The sequence below is a fragment of the Benincasa hispida genome, chromosome 11, assembly GCF_027475165.1.
Source record: "Benincasa hispida cultivar pf3 chromosome 11, pf3_genome.v1.1, whole genome shotgun sequence".
In the NCBI taxonomy this organism is placed as follows: domain Eukaryota; kingdom Viridiplantae; phylum Streptophyta; class Magnoliopsida; order Cucurbitales; family Cucurbitaceae; genus Benincasa; species Benincasa hispida.
The window spans coordinates 65,658,356-65,678,441 of NC_143488.1; the positions used below are offsets into that span (position 1 = coordinate 65,658,356).

Here is a 20,086-nt window from a genome sequence, read left to right on the forward strand (position 1 = left end):
ATAAAAAAAGTCATTTATTTTTTTAATTGAAAATATTAAGAGAAGTCTTGCAAAATGAAATTGATTGTCCTATTTATATATATTTTTTTTAAAAAAAAATAAATGGTTTTTCAAATACATATATTGCTTATTGAATATTATTAACAATACCATATGCTGAAGGAGCTTTTCAATATTAAAATTAATTAAATCTTATTTAAGGTCAACTATTAAATAGATTGGTCATGTTATCATTGAAAATGATATATTAATAAACTTAAATTATCAAAATTTAATATATAATTTTACATCTCAAAAAGTAAAAAAAATAATTTTTAGATAATATTTTCTACATGAAGGTTTCTCTATCAAAATTTTGTCTATGACCTCATATGATCTTAAGTCGCTCCTGGATAAACAAGTGTTGCCAATGTCACAAATTCTTCTTTTATTCTCTTCACCCTCGCAATCTCATCTTCCCAGTCTAATCAACATAAAAAAAATTTTGTCCCTTTTCTCTTTAACACAACCACCCAAAACAAAAACTCCCTTTTGATTTTTTCTCCATTGCTTGCAACAACTTCTTCTTTGAAATCTCTCCGTGGAAGAAGACAAAGAATCAAGTAAAATGATAAATTAATTACAATAGAAAAAAAAGAAGAAATCATCTAGGAAAAGAAAAATAACCATTGAGTTGGGAATTAAAGATGGAGAAGGTGAAAGAAGAAAGAGGAGAAAATTGCATAGAGGGCCTAAAATAAGAGGCTTAAATGAAATTTGGCCTCACTTTTGAAAACAAATGAAAAGTGATTTTTTGCTTATATCATCTATACATGAAATTACTACTTTAACCCTTATAGCCTTCTTCCTTCTCTTTCTTTTTTCAGATTTTTTTCCTTTTCTTTTTTTTTTTTAACGTTTCTTCTGTCTACTTCTTCTTCTGTCTTCTTTCTTCTGCCTTTCTTTTTCTTCTTCTTCTTCTTCTTTTTTTTTTTTTGGCTTTCTTTTCTTCTTGTTTCTATGTTTTTTTTCTGGAGGAAGAGAGAAGCAAGATTGAGATGAAGGAGAGAAAGAATCGAGATCAAGAAGCGTAATAGAATTTGAATTTAGGAGAGAGAAATGAGATTGAGATCAAGAGCGAAGAGAAATTGATATTGAGGAGAAGAAGCGAGATTTAGAGAGAGGAGAGAAAACGAGATTGAGATCAATAACGAAGAGTAATCGAGGAGAGAGAAGCGAGATTTAGGAGGAAGAAACAAGAAGAATTGACATGTAGTCTGATATGGATTAGGATCGAGGAATGGAAATCAGGAACGGGAAATTGGATTAAGAAGTGTGGAGTTGGAACATTGATCAAGATCAGAGATCGGTATAAGAGAATAGATAATGTGATCGAGAATCGAGGTTGGGATATCGAGGGCCAACCAAGCGCATCTTCATGCGCAATTGGGTAATTTCACAAGCGGCTGACATAAGCAAAGACCAAGTGATTTCTTCAATGTAGGTCATCTTTCATTTGACTCCCCAAAATGGGTCATCCATACAAAACCTTCAAGAACGAGATGGAATGGTGATGGAGGTAGGGAAGAGTGAGAAAAGATTTAATATGTTTTAATTGAAAAATAATTTAAAATAATATAAAATTACTCAATTAGTACCATACGACCATTTTAAAGATATTTTTCAAAACTAGGAGTTATATTCGACAAATTGAGATGCATACATCCTTAAAATCTCAGGCTAAAAAGGTATTTTTCTTGTATATATATTAATTGGTTGCTTTTAGTTATAGATTATTCAATTTTCAAATATCTATAATTAAAATTATTATTTGTTTTTAATTAATTTATTTTTATTGATATTTATATTTAATTAATTGATCTCTTAAATTTATATAAGATTCTCCTACTTAATTTCATAAATTAAATACCTATATAATTTTTGTTTCTAAAATTATGATACCATTTCTCATTCACAACCAAACACAATCATCTTCTCAGACATCTTATTGTCAGACATCCTATTCTCGGGTATCATGATTCCCGCACATCTATAAAACTTTAAATCAAACAACCCCTTAAGATTTAAAAGATTGATTTTGCAGTCGAAATATCGAGGTGTAATTTTTATGAAAATATCGATAAAATGTCACTATCAATGAAATTTTTTAGAAAAAAATATTCAAAAAACACAATTAAATTATTTAAATTAACAAATAAATATTTTATCCTTTTTAAACAAATTAAAAAGCTTATTAGTTATATTATATTCACATTAATGACATTTTTTTTTACTTTTTTTTGTTTTTTCATGAATTTTTGTACCATAAGATATAAATTTGATTCATCTCTAAGTTGATATTGAACCTATGAAATAATGAAAATATCGAGATGTCAATAAAAGTTTAATACCGTTGCATATACTAGGAGGGTATTTGTTTTAAGGATTAGGCTTGGGATGAGTTAGACATCCTAAGCTTAGCCCTTGTTTGGGATAAGGATTTAGAAAGCCGGGACTTTATACACTTTTTCTATGAGGTTGAATAGTAGGCACTAATTAAATCTATGGGTTGCATTTTTCTTTTCTAATTTAATTTTGGAAGTTTCCTAGGTGACTTTTGAACATCACATCCGACGATTGCCATGGGCCAATTCCGACCACCACCTCTGACAATCACCGTCAACCATCTCCAATCGCCACTTCCAATGACCCACGAACCTGCCGATGAACTTCTGACCATCGACTCTGGCCAAACTTTGATCGTCATCGACCAACTTTGACCACCACTTCCAACGACCACCACAACCACCTTTGGTGACCCTGCCGACAAACTTCGAGCCATCGACTCTAGCCAAACTTCAGCCGCCATTGACCAACTTTAGAAAACATTAATCAAAACCCTTTTAATATATAACAAATCAAACAAATTTATATATAAAAATACTTTTAAGAAAGAGTTATCAAACATATATATGCTTTTAAGAGTTTTTTAATAAAAAAAATGTTTAAATAAAAATGAATATTTGAAAAATAGTTTTTTCTAACCCATTTCAAACATGCGATTAAGTTACAATAATATTTTTTTAAAAATACACTTTCTCTTTCTTCAAATTTTTTCATTTGAAGTTATTATTATTATTATTTATTGAATTATCTTTTTTAATTCTCTTTCTTTTCTGCTTTGTTTATATATTTCCTTTATTTTAGGAGATTTCTTTTATTTTCTTCTATTTCTCCATAGCCGTAAATCGATCTCTACAAGAAACATCCCTTCTTTTCGTATGATTGTTATTGTTGTTGTATTATTATTATTATTATATATAGACACATTTCTATTAAAATTGAATAATAAGGAGGGCTAAAAAGTAAATTGAACTAGATTTTTGTGTAAAATAATAACTCATTAGACTACAATTGTGTAATTAAATATATTTATTTAAGTTATATGTGTAGAAAGCTCTAATTTAAATTAGTAAAAGTGACAAAAGTATATTATAAACATTTTATTTCAAAAGCTAGTAAATCAAATATCAAATTATTAAAATAATAAATTAAATAAAATTATAATTTTAGTCGAATATCTATTTCAAAATTTAAAAAATACTCTTCTAAATTTTTTAGATTATTTTAAACTTAACTATAAAATAATTAAGATGACAAATTTAAACTAATCTAAAATCCAACCACGGATTAAATATAAGAAAATATTTCACAAAATAAATATGCATTTTATTTCTAAACTTCCTAAAGCCTGCACTCGAAACACGGGTTTTTTAAACCCAAAGTTCCAAAGCCTGTACTCCAAACTTAAACCCAGACTACCTAAATTTTTCAGTCTAAATCCACTTAACATTCTCGAGCTTAACATTCTAAACTTCCGTCAAACGCCCCCCTAGAAATTTACCCAAATGTCCTCTAGAAATTTACCCCTTCATCAACTTAGCTTCCTCTTTTTATTCTCCTCCATTGACGTTGAGGTTTTAGTTTTTGTTCTTCTTCTCCTGAACTATTGATAACCCACGTTTTTTTCTTCTTTAAAAAAAAAAAAGAAATTAGTTTAGAGTTTTATTCTCATATAGTTTTTAAGTTTCAAAATATTACACTTTTATAAATTTTGAGCTTGATTTTAATTTAGTATTTCTTTCAAAATATTGTAAAATTTACCTTTAAAATTTGAGTTTTTGTTTTAATTTGGTCTCTAGTTTTCAAGATTTGTAGTTTTTAACTTTGTTTTTTTACTAAATACTCATTTTTCATCGTTCATATTAATGCATATTAATTAATTCTAAATTAAAAGAATTATATGTAATTAAGTTTTACTATTTTTTCATCACAATATTTTAAAATTAATTTTAATTGATTAGTAGATATTAGCGTCAAAGACTTGTGAGTAATTAATGAAAAACTAAATTAAAATTGTTAATCTTGAAATCTAATGATCAAATCGAAACAAAACTCCAATTTTTTTGATAAAATGGTAACATTTTGCCAGACTAAATTGAAATCAAACTAAAAGATTAAAGGTTAAAATACCATTTTGGTCCCTATTCTTTGAAATTTGTTCAATTTTAGTGTATGTATTTTCAAATGTCCAATTTTAGTTTATGTACTCTTTAATTTTAAATTTAGCTTCTCTCAAAGTTAATTTTTAATCAAAATTGATTAAACAACCATAATAAATTTTATACAAAGAAACACAATATGTAAATATGTTTTCAAAATTTATAATGAAAGTGTTAATAAAAAATAAAAAGTAATGATAAAAATCTAATTAAACTAATAGTAGAAACTAAATTTAAGATTTTTGAAAGTGCATGGAATAAAAATAAATATTTAAAAGTACGTAGATAAAAATTGAAGATGACATCTTAGCTAAATGTAAATTATCATTCTGAAATCAAAAAACAGCCAGTGAAAACTAAACACGTGGACTATTTTCCCCCTCTATTGTCCTCTTTCTTTCATCATAATAATCTCTTGTGGTCCTCTTTCACTTAAGATTCTTGCGAGACCTTACAAAATACAACACCTGGTGTTCACTCTCAAGATCAAAATGATCGTCGGAAAAGAGAAAACGCCGATGGAGCAAGACAACGCCGTCGCTACTACCGTCGAGAGTGAGAGCCAAAACAAAGCGAGACTAGCCATTGTTGAGCTTGCTAACATGATCAGCGTTCCGATGTCCCTCAACGCCATAGTCCACCTCAACGTCGCCGACGCCATCTGGCAAGCAGGTTCCAACTCTCCGCTCTCCGCCTCCGAGATCCTCACACGTGTAGTTCCGTCCGGCGGAGACGCCGATAATCTCGAGCGCATCTTACGTATGCTCACTAGCTACGGTGTTTTCGAGGAACATCTCAGCCCTAACTCATCTAACCGCAGGTATTCCCTCACCGACGTCGGAAAAACTCTTGTCACCGATTCCGATGGCCTCTCCTACGCGCCGTACGTGCTTCAGCATCATCAGGTGCGTGCTTGACACGTATTTGAGATTTCTGTTACAACAGATCTGTTTCCGTTCGTTTCTGATTCTGAATGAAATCATCGTGATTTTGATTTACAGGACGCGCTTATGAGAGCGTGGCCTAGAGTACACGAGGCTGCGATTGATCCGACGACGGAGCCGTTCGTTAGAGCGAACGGCGAACCGGCGTACAGTTACTATGGGAAGAAGGCAGAGATGAACGAATTGATGCAGAGAGCGATGGCCGGCGTATCGGTACCGTTCATGAAAGCTGTATTGGACGGCTACGATGGCTTCGAAGGAGTTGAGAAATTGGTCGACGTCGGTGGAAGTGCCGGCGATTGCTTGCGGATGATTTTACAGAAACATCCTCCCATTAAGGAAGGGATCAACTTCGATCTGCCGGAGGTGGTTGCTAGGGCTCCGAGCATCCCCGGTGAGCCTTCTTTTTCATCGTTCCTGTAATTAATGAACGTCCTTAATTGTGATTATAAAGTTTTATTTTTATTTACTTAATCTCTTTACCTGTCATTACTTAGCTTTAAATTAATTAGCCTATTTAGTTGTCATTAGTAGTGCTTCATTTTAATTTTATCAAGTTTGAAGATGAGAATAGGAGTGAACTTTTCTAATGGATAAGGTAATAATTGATACTAACCTTTTAAAATAGAGTATCTTGAATCGTTCTTCCTTTCCTAAACATTTGATTTTTAAAATTTAAAGTAAGGTTTTTGGTTTTTGTTTCGAAAATTAAGATCACTATTTCTACATTTTAAGTCTCTTCATTTATTATTTATTTTTATTAATAGTTTAAAAAATTAAATCAAAATTTCAAAACTAAAAAAAATAATTTTTAGAAACTTACTTTTGTTTTTGAAATTTAACTAAAAATTACCATAGTATGAAATGGAACGAAATTAGGTAATTTTAAAATATAAAAATAAAATAAAAACATTACTTAGCACCTAAATTTATGAAAATTAAATTTTTGATTTCTAGAAACTACAACTTTATTTGTTTTATTTCCACCTTTTCACTAATATTTTTAAAAAATAAACTTAAAAAGGAGAAAAGTTTCAAAAACTTGTTTTTATTTTTAGAATTTAACCAACAATTTAAATATCTTTAGTAGAATTTAAGAGAAAAATAATTTTTTTATTTTTATAATTTTTTTAAAGAAAGTGAAAATCATAGTAAAAATAAAAAATAAGGATAAATTAAAAAAATTAAAAATTAAAACCCCTACCATTATCAATGGTGAATTTGTAATATCAAAAAAGAAAAAAAAAAAAAAAAAAAAGAGGTTTTAACGGTGTTATAAAATGACAGGGGTGAGTCACGTTGGAGGAGATATGTTCAAGTCCATCCCGACTGGTGATGCTATTTTCATGAAGGTACGAACGTAGCCTTTGGCCTTTGCTTTTCCATTTTTTGTGGTGAGGAGAGAAAAAAATATCTTTTCGTTTAATCCTCTCACGTGATCCCCTTTCACTTCTGATTGACGTGTCGCTCCCTAATCCTCGTATGTGGGGACCGCCGGTTCACCCACCCAAGGCCCCACAAATCTGTGGGAAAAGTCATGAAATTAATAAAGTATGAAAGGTATTTCGCACTATCTTCCTACGTTATTCTCTCATTACTAAAAAGCATTATCGAAGAATTTATCATATGAAAAATTATGATTGAACAATATAATAAGATATATAATAATAAGTATCGCTCATGATGTACTTAAGTATTTTTCAACCTAAAGACCACTTACAATAATGGCAAAACGTAATATAAAAATTAAGCCTTTAGTCCAACAATTCTAAATTTGTAAAAATTAAAATATTAACAAGTTAGCCAATTAAAATATTTGAACATCCAAAATGCTCCATAAAAGGTTAAAATGCTTACTTGTTTATTGAACGATGCACTTGGAATGTTGATTGATGTTAGGTATATTATTGCACTCATGTTTTACTTCAAGTATTTACTAACTCATGTCTTTTAACTAATTTATTGTTGGTACACTTGAATTATCATGCTTGTAAAATGAAACACACATGTTTTTACTTCAAAATAAGTTATTGATTGAATGCTGATTGTTATAAGATATATTGTTGAGGTATATGGAATATTGATTGTTGTTAGATATACTACTAATTATTTCAAATATTTATTGATTGATACATGATACACTCATGTCTTAGATATGATATACTACCAATACACTTCAAATATATCATGTTCATAAAATGAAACAGTTGAGAATTATTGTTTATTTGTGTTTATATATATGTGTGTGATATGCCACGAATGAGAGCATACATGATGAAGAGAATCATAGGATAATTAGTATGTTTTTGTTAATATTTAATTTAGTTCTTAATTTAAATTAATTAGTGTTTAATTAATATTTTATAGTTAATTAGTTAATTATGTTATTTTCTTGTAAGGCTATAAATAATCTGTCAAAGATGTATTTATCAAGTATATCTTTACAAGAAACTGTACAAGGGTATAAATACTGTATAAAAAACCTAAGAATAGAGCCTAACCAAATTAACCAAATCCTAAAGACCTAGTATACATGAGACTTAGTATACACTCACACCCTCCCTCAAACTCAAGGTGGTAAGGTAGGAATCAACTTGAGTTTGTTAAGTAGTTGGAGAAAACGACCAGGAGGCAAAGCTTTGGTGAGAATGTCAGCGGGTTGATCAGCAGTGGAAACAAAGCATAACATCAAAGTTTCGCTCAGGAGATGATGACAAACAAAGTGAATTATTCTCAATATGCTTGGTGCATTCATGAAAACATCATTGTGAGGAATCTGAATGGCATTACGATTGTCACAGTGAAGTATAGTGGTAGACGACTGAGGGACTCCCATATCAGCAAGAAGTCAACGAAGCCACAAGAGTTTTGACGTAGCATCAGCCAGAGCACGATATTCAGACTCCGTACTAGAATGGGAAAGCACTCTGTTTCTTACTGTACCAAGAAATGAGAGAATCACCAAGGTAGAAACAATAAGCGGAGGTAGAACGCCGGTCAGTAGGATCACCAGCCTAATCAGCATCAGAATAGTCGGATAAAACTAGGGAAGACTAGGAAGAAAACTAAAGTCCATGCCCCAAAGTACCTTTGACATAACGAAGGATAAGAAGAACAACAGTAAAATGAATGGTCCGAGGGGTAGCCATGAACTGACTAATAATGTGGACAACATATGTAATGTCAGGACAGGTGATTTTCAGATAAATAAAACTATCGACAAGCTAACGATAGAAACTGACATCCTCAAGTGGAATTCCATCAAATGGAGTCAAGCGAACATTAGGATCGAGTGATATTGGAGCTATAACAGAGTCAGTAATACCGGAGCACAGTAAAAGATTTGAGGCATACTTTACTTAAGACGGCGAATAACTAGTAGAGTCAATAACATTTCAAGGCCAAGAAAGTAACTGAGTGAACCTAAGTCCTTCATCTCAAAGTGTTCGCCAAGATAGCGTTGTAGATCAGACATAGCTTGAGGATCATCTCCAATAATAATCATATCAACAACATACAGGAGAAGAAGAACAATACCATGAGTTTTTTGCCACGTAAATAGTGTCATGTCATGAGAACTTGACGTATATCCAAGCTGAATGATAGTGAAACTAAAAGTTGCAAACTAAGCTCAAGGAGCTTGCTTCAAACCATACAATGCTTTTCGGAGGAGGCATACTTTTCTGGGATGGACAGAAGACACCTAGAGGCGGTTACATATATACTTCCTCAGATAAGGCCCCATTAAGGAAGGTGTTCTTGACATCCATTTGAAAAAGTGGTCACTGTTTAGCTATAGCAACTGCTAAGAGACACCGAACAGATGTCATTCGTGCCACAGGTTCCAAGGTCTCTTCGTAATCGATCCCATACTCATGAAAATATCTTTGCTACCAACCGAGCTTTATAACGCTCAACAGAACTGTCAGAGTGAGTTTTGATCTTGTAGACCCACTTGCAACCAATGGGTTTCTTTCCGAGGGGGAAATCAACATAGTCCCATGTATGCATTTTATCAAGAGCTTGAAGTTATTCTTTCGTAGCTTGTTGCCACAGAGGATTAGTATTTTCCTCACGAAGGAGGTAGGTTCAACCAAGGAACTGATTATAGAAAAATAGTAAAAATCTTGAAAATGAGTAGGGAGTACCCTTACCCTAGTGGAGCGTCGAACAAAAGAGGCAGGATCATGAACAGGTCCAGATTCCACAAATGGGATAGATGGCTGATCAAGGTCAATAGAGACAGGCATAGACTGTTCAAGCTCAGAATCATTAGAAGATGTAGAAGAAGGGAAAAGATCAAATAAACCGTGAAAATCATAGGGAAGAGGACTCAAGAGAGAATCATGAAAGGTTGATAGACTAGAGAACATAATGTGCTCCCAAAAAATGATATGGTGGGAAATGCGCAATATATTAGAGAGAGGGTCCCAACAACGAAAACCTTTGTGTTCAGTTCCATAGCCAAGAAAGCAACAGAGATGGGCACGTGGTTCTAATTTGGTATGTTCATGAGGGTGAAGAAGTACAAAATATGCACAACCAAAGACCTTGAGGTTTGAGTAATCGGGAGAAGTACCATATAAGCGTTCAAATGAAGAAACATTTTGAAGAACAGATGAAGGAAGACGATTGATTATGTAGACAGAGGTAAGAAGGGTTTCACCTTAAAACTTTATAGAACAAAAGACAAACAGATGTTGGGCCCAGACAGGGTCTAAGATGTGACGATGTTTTTGCTCCGCTCATCCATTCTGTTGAGAGGTATGAGGACAAGAGCACCGAACAAGAGTGCTTTGCTGGGTGAGAAAGGAAAGAAGCATGGATTCCTTATATTTCAAGGCATTATTTGTACGTAGAACTTTGATTGGGCGAGAAAACTGAGTGTGAACCATGTTAGCAAAATTAATATATATTTAAGGCAGGGAAGTGCAGTGTTTAAGGAAATATATCTAGGTAAACCGAGAGTAATCATCAATAAATAAAATAAAGTAGCAATACCCATTGATAGTGGAAATAGAAGCGGGGTCCCCAAATATCAGAGTGAATTAAGTCAAAAGAACTATTGCTTATAAAACTAGACTGTGAAAAAGACAATGCGGGTTGTTTTGCAAGTTTGCAATTCAAACAGTCAAAAGATACAAATTTGGAGATATTATTCAAATTATGACTAGAGATTAAATGACGGAGTTTTTCGGAAGAAGCATGACCGTGACGGAGGTGCCACTCATAGATAGTAGAGTCAGTGACAAGGGCAGAAAGAGAACAAACAGGAAGTCGAAGAGATGTGAGCTTAAACAATTTTCCTACTTTGTGTAGGATTGTATCAACAGTAGTAGAAGCACAAGGATCATCTAAGCACCCAAATTCACTAATTTTGGCAATATATAAAGTATGCTTTTGTAGAAACAAGTGAGTTTCAAGACATAACTCTTGTAGAACTTCTTCAAAGCTCCTTCACCAGCTACTATCTTCTCCAAATCTTGTTGTAGACCACCCTAAGATCTTTTCCACTATTCTCTTGGTGCTCTAGATTAAGTTGTGAGACTTAAAACAAGCTTGAATCAAGGGTAGAAGGAGAAATGCTCACTGCAGAAAATCAGTTGAAGAATTCTTTCTTCAGTTGATTGCATGCCCGATTTTCACTCTAATCTTTTCATTATATTGCAGATCAACGTGCAAAGAAAAGAGTTGCATGAGTTGCAGCTCATGCTTGGAGAAGACAAGGCAAAGATATTGCTTCATGTACGAGCTACTTCAAAAGATGGATAATGGAAAATCGTCATTTTCCATTTAAGTGTTTTGTTTTCTTTTCCTTTTCAATTTTATCTTAAAAAATTAAAATTTGATTTTATTAAATCTATTTTGATTTTAAAATTAAAAATTTAATTAATTTCATAAATTAATTATTAAATAAAACTTAATTAATTTAATATCAAATATTAAATTAATTTTAACACATATCCATCTTTATATATTTAAATCATATTTAAATATATAAATTTGTCTATTCTATTTAATTCTAAAATTAAACATATACTTATATCTCATATAATTATTAATTCCCTTAATTCTAATTTGAACGTTTCAAATTAACTTATCACACTATTATAGAGCTAGTCTGTTACGAGCTAGTAGGGGGACTTCGCAGACCTACAGATCATGGGTTCCAACGATCCGAGATTAATTGGCTAAACTCATTAGACCAAATTAATTCTCATTCGTTAACTAATGGGTCATTCCACTAAAGCCCATAGTTGCACTTCCCTCACTGTAGATATATTATGTCCATATGATTTAACCATAATCAACAAGTTGATCCTTCATAGGTTGTTCGTAATAACAGCTGGGTCAAATATCTGTTTTACCCCCGAGATTACATCTTATTTCTCAAGTCCCTACTAATCCTTTAATGACCAACTGGTTTGTGATCCAATCATTAAACCAAATTCTCTCAGCCCAGCGAGAGGTTGAGGCCCATTGTTCAAGACCTGGATTCAGTACTTGAGAGAGCAACCTTTCTCCTATCCCTAAATCGGGTAGGTGTGAACTCCGTCTTGCACCCTATGTCCTCAGCTATCTATCCGGTCTTACCCATGAAATGAGAGTCTTATTGAGCTGGCGCTGTTGAGCCAATCCTCAACTATGAAAATCTAAGGGCAATCTCGAATAAACATGAATTCATAGTTAGCTCAGGATTAAGATCGAGTTACCTATTTCATCTAGGTGAAATAGTCAGTCTTAAACAATAAACAACGTTATAAAGTAAGAGTGACTTATTTCTTGGTCTTAATCTTATGCAAACTCATTACATAGGACGCCCCCACTCCTCATGTCATAACATGTACGAATTAGGATCACATCGTATGTAGCACTTTATAACTCTTTGTAACAACTACAGAGTAGCCGCATCCAATGGTGTTACCAGAATAAAGTACCCAACCTCATTCATGTACCATAGATCATTTTGACTATTTACTCGAACCTGATCCACTCTTATATCTCCACAGAAAGTTCAAGTACTCATACAATAGTCATGGGTCTTATTTTGTTGGATTTAGACTTTCATATAATTTATGAGATCAATAACAAGTATATTGATAATAGAAAATGTTTATTACAAACTGCGAGATTTTAGGACATAAAACCCAAACACTTTGCAACCCGTACCAATCGTCTTTCTGGACTGTGGATCCTGAACCTGACACCCAGTAGAAGAAAAAGACACAGTTAAACCAAGGTTACATAATTGCCCGATGGAGACAAGATTAAAGGACAAATTTGGAACACAATAAGTATTGGAAAGCTGCAATAGGGAAGTGTCAACAGAGCCAACATGGGATATAGTCATACAATTACCATCAGTAGCATAAAATGAGAGGAAAAAAATTTGGTAGGAGTAGGTACAAACAAAAGAGAAAAATTAGACGTCATATGGTTGCAACAAGCGGAATCAAGAAGCTATCTATTACCTGGGGAGACCGCAATTACGAAGGAATTGGATGAAATCACCTGTTTAAGCAAGTCTTGTAAGTCACTCATTTGAAAAGTAGATGAGGAAGGTTCAGAGACAGTAGAAGAGGTAACATCAATAGTAGAGGCAGAGTCAGGATTAGGTGTAAAAGATCGAGACTTGGAGGTATATCCTAGTGGTCGAGGTGGTCTTGTAGGATAGTTGTCCAGAATATGATCTCTCTTGTGATAGTATCTGCACTTGACTTTTGAATAGTCAGCAAACTTATGCCCAGTGAGCTTACAGATTTTACAAAAGAAAGCTCAAGAAGTACCATGCATATGAGTGCTGGCGAGTACAACCTCCAATTGCCCGGAAGAAGTGATGTCAAGACGTTTTTCTTCAAATGGAATTTCCTGAATTGTTGCATCTAGAGACGGAAGGGGATTACGGTGGAGCAAAGCAACACGGATCAACGCATATTCTAGACGAAGTCATATAAGAACCTTAATAAGGAAAATGTAATCAGTACTAATTTTAGCTTGATCCAATTGTGTCCAGACTGGCTGAAGTGTAGCCAAGTAGTCATTAACAGATTGCCTCATCTTCTGAGTAAGATTAATCAGAGTGCTTGCAGTTGATAGTAGTGAGCTAAGCCAATGGACTGAAACCGGGTAGATAGGAAATCCCATAAACTCTTGGCATCATTAAATACATCAAACCGAACGTGAGACCGGTATAGATATATTTCCGATCCAAGTGATGTTGATGGTTTTTACTATCCCAATCCTTTAATCATTCAACAAATCTAGTATCTTCCTCAGTGGATATCTTGACTGGCTAGGGAATATCACGAATGAAAATTCGCCATAATTTACACCTGATTAGGAAACTCTTCATTTGATGGATCCAAGTAATGTAATTTGTCCCATCAAGAATAGTACTAATGAGACGAAATACATGATCATTTTCCATGTGGCTTGGCAGCTTGGAAGGAGAAGAAAACCAGGGACAACAAGGGAGGCTTGGTAACTTGGCGACTTGGATGAAGGGATCAAAGGTCGAGTTTTGGATCGGGAATCAGGGATCGAGTTTGATCGAGGATCGAGTTCTGGACTGAGAATCGGGGGTCGAGTTCTGGATCGAGAATCAGGGATTGAGGATCGAGTTCTGGACCGGGGATCGGGGGTTGAGTTCTAGATCGGGAATCGAGGATTGAGTTTTGTACTGGATCGAGTTTTGGACCGGATCGAGTTCTGGATCGGGAATCAGGGATCGAGTTCGATCAAGTTTTGGATCGGGGATTAGAAGGCCGAGTTCTGCATAGTGGGGATAGAGGATTGTGTTTTTCATAGAGGCTATAGGATCGAGGATCAAGTTTTTCACAGTGGGGATCAAGGGTCGAGTTTATCACAGTGGCTTCGGACAGGGGATCTGGGTGGTTCTTCTTCACGCCAGAGAGGGGTTATGAGTGGTTCGATGACCGGACGACAACGATGATAGAGAACAAAAGGAAAAAGAAACTAACTAGCAAGACTCTGATACCATGTGAACGATATATTTATCAAGTATATCTTTACAAGGAACTGTACAGGGAGTATAAATATTGTATGAATACCGTAAGAATAAAGTCTAACCAAATTAACCAAATCCTAAAGACTTTTCAAAGGAGACCTAGTATACATGAGACTTAGTATACACTCACACAATCAATTTGGCATAAATATTTTTTAGCTACATCAATACCTAATAAAACGAGGAAAATAACCCATTAGAAATATTTAAGGAAGCAGTGGAGTTTCTATCGTCTGACAAGTGAAATATTAATTTCCAAAACAACATTACAATCAAATTGGAAAAATAAAATATAACAAAAAGATCAAATAGGAAAGTGAATGGAATGAAAAGTTCTTATAAAAAAGGAATCTGAACCAGTATTTTATCTAGGAACAATTTTGAAATATCGAACAAATGAAATATCAAGAGTCAAAATTTTGTCATATTTGTAAAATTTCAAACATAAAAGACATGGTCGCAAAAATCCGTTCTTAAATTCACACCCATTACAATTTACAAATCCCTTAAAAATAACTCAATTATTCATTTAATTTTTTTTATGCAAGTTCTTATTTAAAGAAATAATTGTTGATATCAACAATTTTATTAAATATTCATAAGTGGCGTTTGTGAATTGAGTTGGATTGAGTTAAACACTTTTTCCACCAAATCCAATTGTATGAATTGTAAGTTTCTTCCATGTAAGCAATCCTTATTAAACAATGAACTCAACCAACTCAACCATAAAATATTTGGGTTGAGTTAGCATAAGGTTACTTTAGTCATTTAATTAAATTTTTGTTAAAAAAAAAAGTAAGATATTAATACATAAAAAATTTATTTAATTATTTTGAGATATTGAATTAAAATTAGCAAAACTTCTTTCTAAAGTGCTATTTTTTTTTTAAAAAATAATTATTGGTGAATAAACAATCCAAAATTACTATTAAATTAAGTAAAATTAAAACAAATATACATACACATAATTATATCTTAAGTAAAAAAAACATAATTAAAATTAATAATAAGTCCCAAGTTAGTTTAAACTTATGTATTAATCTAATCCATATAAAAATTTTAATTTATTTGAATTTAATACAATATAAATGAGTTAACAGTGCAATCTAAATTGTATAGGTTAGAGTATCCTTCACGTTATCGATTTATTAACTCGTCTAAAATCGATCGATATATCCGTAAAATTAAAATTTCTTACTTGGAATTTTCCCTTTTCTATCAATTGCAGCTCAAATTCTAAATAAAATTCATGAATATAATTAATGACTAAAAAACAAATGTATTGAAAGTACATACAAAACCAAAACAAACGAAGCTTAAATTAGATGGAAAAGTTTTGATCCTGAGATTATTGTGATTTTGGCAGTGGGTTTTATCTACGTGGACGGACGATGAATGCAAAATTATATTGGAGAATTGCTGCAAGTCTCTTCCGGCGGGAGGAAAATTGATCGCCTGTGAGCCGACATTGCCGGAGAAGACGGATGACAGTCATCGGACACGTGCTCTTTTGGCCAACGACGTATTCATTATGACCATTTACAAGGCCAAAAGTAAGCAACGAACTGAAGAGCAGTTCCGACAACTCGGCCTCTCCGCTGGCTTCTCCGCCCTCCGACCATTCCATATCGATTATTTCTACTGTCTGTTGGAATTTCAAAAGTGAAGGTTTTACAACTTTTTCTTTTTTCTTTTTTCTTTTTTTGGCATGAATTTATCTTACTGTTTTCAATGACATTTGAAGAGATTTAGACTCATATACAATTTAATTGTAGTATTTTAATTGTTCTTCCAATTGGAAGTTTTTTTTTCCCCATTTTTGAAGAATTTGGCATTATAATTGTGAAAGGGTGGCTGTTTAGTAAAACAAATATGGGAGTGAGAGAATATAGTTCAATCTTTAATGTAAAGCTTTGATAAAACAAACAAAAAAAAAATGTAGGTGTTGTTAAACTAGAAATTTTGGACCAATCACAAATTGTCATATCTTAGATTAATGACGAAATTCTAAATCATCAAATTTGAAATCAATTAGGAGGTGACACGTGTCCCAAATTGAAGGTGAAGACAAATTTTGATGACGTCACGTGGTTTCATAATGACAATTGAATTGGATAAAATTAACTTGGTCCAATTTAATATTATTATTATTTGGGTTAAAATCTCTAAACCAAAAAATATGTTGAATTTGATTCAGATGTCAAATCAAACTCAAATCCGATTAATTGGGCTCAAAAGTCATACTCATGGATCAAAAGCCCAAATCCAACTAATTGGGCATAAGAGTCAAACCCATGGTTCAACCAAATCCAAGCCCATGAAGCCACCTGAGAACTCTATAAATAGAGAAATTGGGTTAGCAATTCTACATTCAGAAAGTCTAGAGAGAATTAATTAACAAGCATAAGACTCCCAACACTAAAGACTTTCTTCCAAGACTTCTACTTCAAGAACGTTTGGTGCCTTACTTGAATCGAGAGAGAATCAGAGGATTAAGTACTAGAGATCGAACCACATCGCATCAAATCAACATCAACGTCAACATCAACACCAACTCAAGTTCAACTCCACGAAACAAGTTTCTCTGGAAGCCTCGTGCAAGCACCAATTATCCAAGAAGATCAACAAGCCCAAAGGCTGGTCGTCCAAGAAGATCATCAAACCCAAAAGTCGATCATCCAAGAAGATCAACAAGTTGAAGACCGATCGTCCAAGAAGATCAATAAGCCTAAAGGCCGATCATCCAAGAAGATCATCAAGTCCAAAGGCCGGTCATCCAAGAAGATCAACAAGTCAATTGTCCAAGAATATCAACAAGCCCAAAGGTCGATCATCCAAGAAGATCAACAAGTCCAAAGGTTGATCGTCCAAGAAGATCATCAAGCCCAAAGGTCGATCATCTACGAAGATCAACAAGTCCAAAGACCGATCATCCAAGAAGATCAAGAAGTTCGAAAGCTGATCATTCAAGAAGATCAACCAGCTTAAAGACTATAGTTTATTTTGAAAGCATTAGAATATTATGTATTAGAGAATGCATTCACTTTCCACAAAATTAATACAAATACAAAGTTCAAGTTCCACGAAATAAATTTCTCTTGAAATCTCGTGCGAACAGGTGCCTTTCATATCAATACAAAAAGATATATAATTAAGGTTAAGAACATTTTTTATGCCACATGAGTTTAATGAGACTTGAACTATCAACTTAGAATCTTTAAGATTTGAAATTCAGTTCTCCCATCCTCACGTAAGGAAAAAAACACTTTTGATCCTTAATTTTATTAAGTAACTATTTTGTCTATACTATTTTTAGGAACAACTAGTATAAATTAAATTAAAATTTTCTAAAAAGGAAAAATAAATATAGAACAACAAATATAGAACGGTGGTTATCTTTTTTAAAAGCAGTGAATTGCATAGAAAAAATATTAATGGTCTCTTTATGGTCTCTTTTGTAGAGGTGTTTTTAGGAAAAAAAGTTTCATTCGTGAAAATAGAAGATGGTATAACTAACTACTAAAGGAAGGTATAGTGAGAATATGTTTAAAAATCAAGGATAAAATAGAAAGGTGAAAATTCTTCGACTTATCCTCTTTTAATATAATATAGATTTGATCTCTAAATTAAACTTGAATACGTATGTAACCATTTTGATACCTACATCTTTCACCCTTTTTTTTTTCATGTTATGCTTTACAAACAAGTTTCCTTTTTAACAAGAAAAGTGGTTGATTGGTTTCCAAAGATTCTTTATTTTGCAAAACCCAACATTTGTTTTGTGGAATAGAATAAAAGCGTGTGTGGATTAATTTTTCAAGTATTTAATTTTGAAAATAAATTATTCTCAAGAAAATTGATGTGTTGGCAACTACTTAACGTAATTTTTAAAATATTGTCAAAGTTCATTTTAAACCGTTTTTATCAAAATAGTTTATATAAAAATTGTTTTTTTTAAGAAAAAAAAACACTCTTTTCTAATCAATCCAAATAGAATCTAATTATTTTTACCTCTAATAGGGTTTATTATTATTATTATTATTTTAAGAAAATAGAAAGATTCAATTGGTAGTTGGCAGTTGGCAGTTGGAAGTTGGCACCTTTATTTTATTTTATCAAGCACCCATTTCATTTTCAAGTTTGAGTGGATTTTGGAAAAGAAATTTACGGCTAATAATAGTCGTTGGTTTGTGGGAAGATTTCTACAACCCTATGGTCTACCCTACAAGTAATATTACATGCTATCTAATTGCACTTATTTTTGCAGTCTAGTGATGTGGTGTAATAAAATGGTGTTGTGATACTTTTTTTTCTTATTTCTTTCATTTCGGAAAAGAGTTAGATGTTGGTTATGTTTGTGCATTCCAACTACTTATCTAATAAAAAATTGTCATTGTAATATATATTTTTATAACATTAAATTATTATTATTCTGTACTATCTTACAAAAATTAGACATGATATAAGTGCAACCTAATCATTGTAGTTTCATTTTTATTTTGTAGGAATTTTGTACATATTACCTCTTTTGAGGAGCACAAATGCAAAAAAGTTAGAAAACCAAGGGGTTTTTTAAAATTACTTTCTTCTTGAGTCATCACATAATGAAATTATTTTAACAACTCGTTCGAAGTATGAATGATTATCTTTGATGCTCGATTATCGCTATTGACCCTCACTCCTCTCAATACTCGTTCTTGATCGCTATGGCTCGGCACTTGCTCTCACTCTCTTTCTCATTCTTGTTCCATTTATCTTAAATTTGATCATACCATATAACGTTTCTTTTTTTCCATATAACGTTTCGTCTAATATCTTCTTGATGCTCACTCTCACTCTTGATAAGACCCAAACAATATAACAACAACCCACTAGGATCTCTTCCAAAACAATCAACCACATAATTGTTCTCCAAAACACCACAAATAAATCACAAAATAATCAACAAGCGATTAACCAAAAATGGACAACGATAAACCACAAAATTCTAGAAGACTAAAAGCAAAGAGCACACACGAGTTATATATGGAAAATCTCTTCGATGTGAAGAGCAAAAACTATGGGACTTGTGAAGAGTCCACCCTTGTCAACTTCTCTTATTATGATAAAATTGATGGGAAAATGACTCAAATCAGTCATACAAAGGTTCACTATCCACAAATACTTTAATACATGAAAGATGAATACTTAAGAGATAAAAAAGAATGAAAATCACCCAATTTTATGAGTTTTATTCGATAGCGATTACAAACAAACTAGAGCTCCAAAGAATGATCCAACCGTTCAAAATGAGACTCTATGTGTCCCAAACAGGTTGCCAAAATTTCAGCACGATCCAACGGATGAAACTCTAGAAATTAACAACTTTGTGGAAGATGCCACTGAAAAGTTTTTTCTCCGATTTTCTGCCTCTTTTCCATTCTCTTTTTTCTTAGGTTATCTCCATATCACATAAAAGAAAACCTAAGGCTTTCAAGATGAGCTAACCTAGGCCCAATTGGGCTCAGAAAACACAAGTTTAAAATAAAGTCTTGTTTATGCAACAAGTGGGCTGGACACCCGTAATAATCTCC

At 32.8% G+C, this 20,086-nt stretch overlaps 1 protein-coding gene across 2 annotated transcripts; it reads left to right on the forward strand.

Moving 5' to 3' along the window:
- The first annotated feature begins 4,859 nt into the window (after window positions 1–4,859).
- LOC120091687 (O-methyltransferase family protein) lies at window positions 4,860–16,308 on the forward strand. 2 transcript variants are annotated; one of them, XM_090307326.1, is made up of 5 exons: window positions 4,911–5,446; window positions 5,543–5,879; window positions 6,773–6,837; window positions 11,156–11,230; window positions 15,880–16,308. In XM_090307326.1, exons 1-5 carry the CDS (start codon window positions 5,033–5,035, stop codon window positions 16,177–16,179), a joined length of 1,191 nt encoding a protein of 396 aa, XP_090163452.1. In that variant the 5' UTR covers window positions 4,911–5,032; the 3' UTR covers window positions 16,180–16,308. The 2 variants fall into 2 exon arrangements, with proteins under 2 accessions (XP_038905725.1, XP_090163452.1); XM_039049797.2 differs by lacking the exon at window positions 11,156–11,230 and having other exon boundaries at window positions 4,860–5,446.
- Window positions 16,309–20,086: the final 3,778 nt, after the last annotated feature.

Coding starts and splice junctions, on each gene's coding strand:
- LOC120091687 (XM_090307326.1), top strand. CDS start 5,033: ATGATCGTCGGAAAAGAGAAAACGCCGATGGAGCAAGACAACGCCGTC. Junction 5,880..6,772: donor TAGGGCTCCGAGCATCCCCG/GTGAGCCTTCTT, acceptor ATAAAATGACAG/GGGTGAGTCACGTTGGAGGA. Junction 6,838..11,155: donor GTGATGCTATTTTCATGAAG/GTACGAACGTAG, acceptor ATTATATTGCAG/ATCAACGTGCAAAGAAAAGA.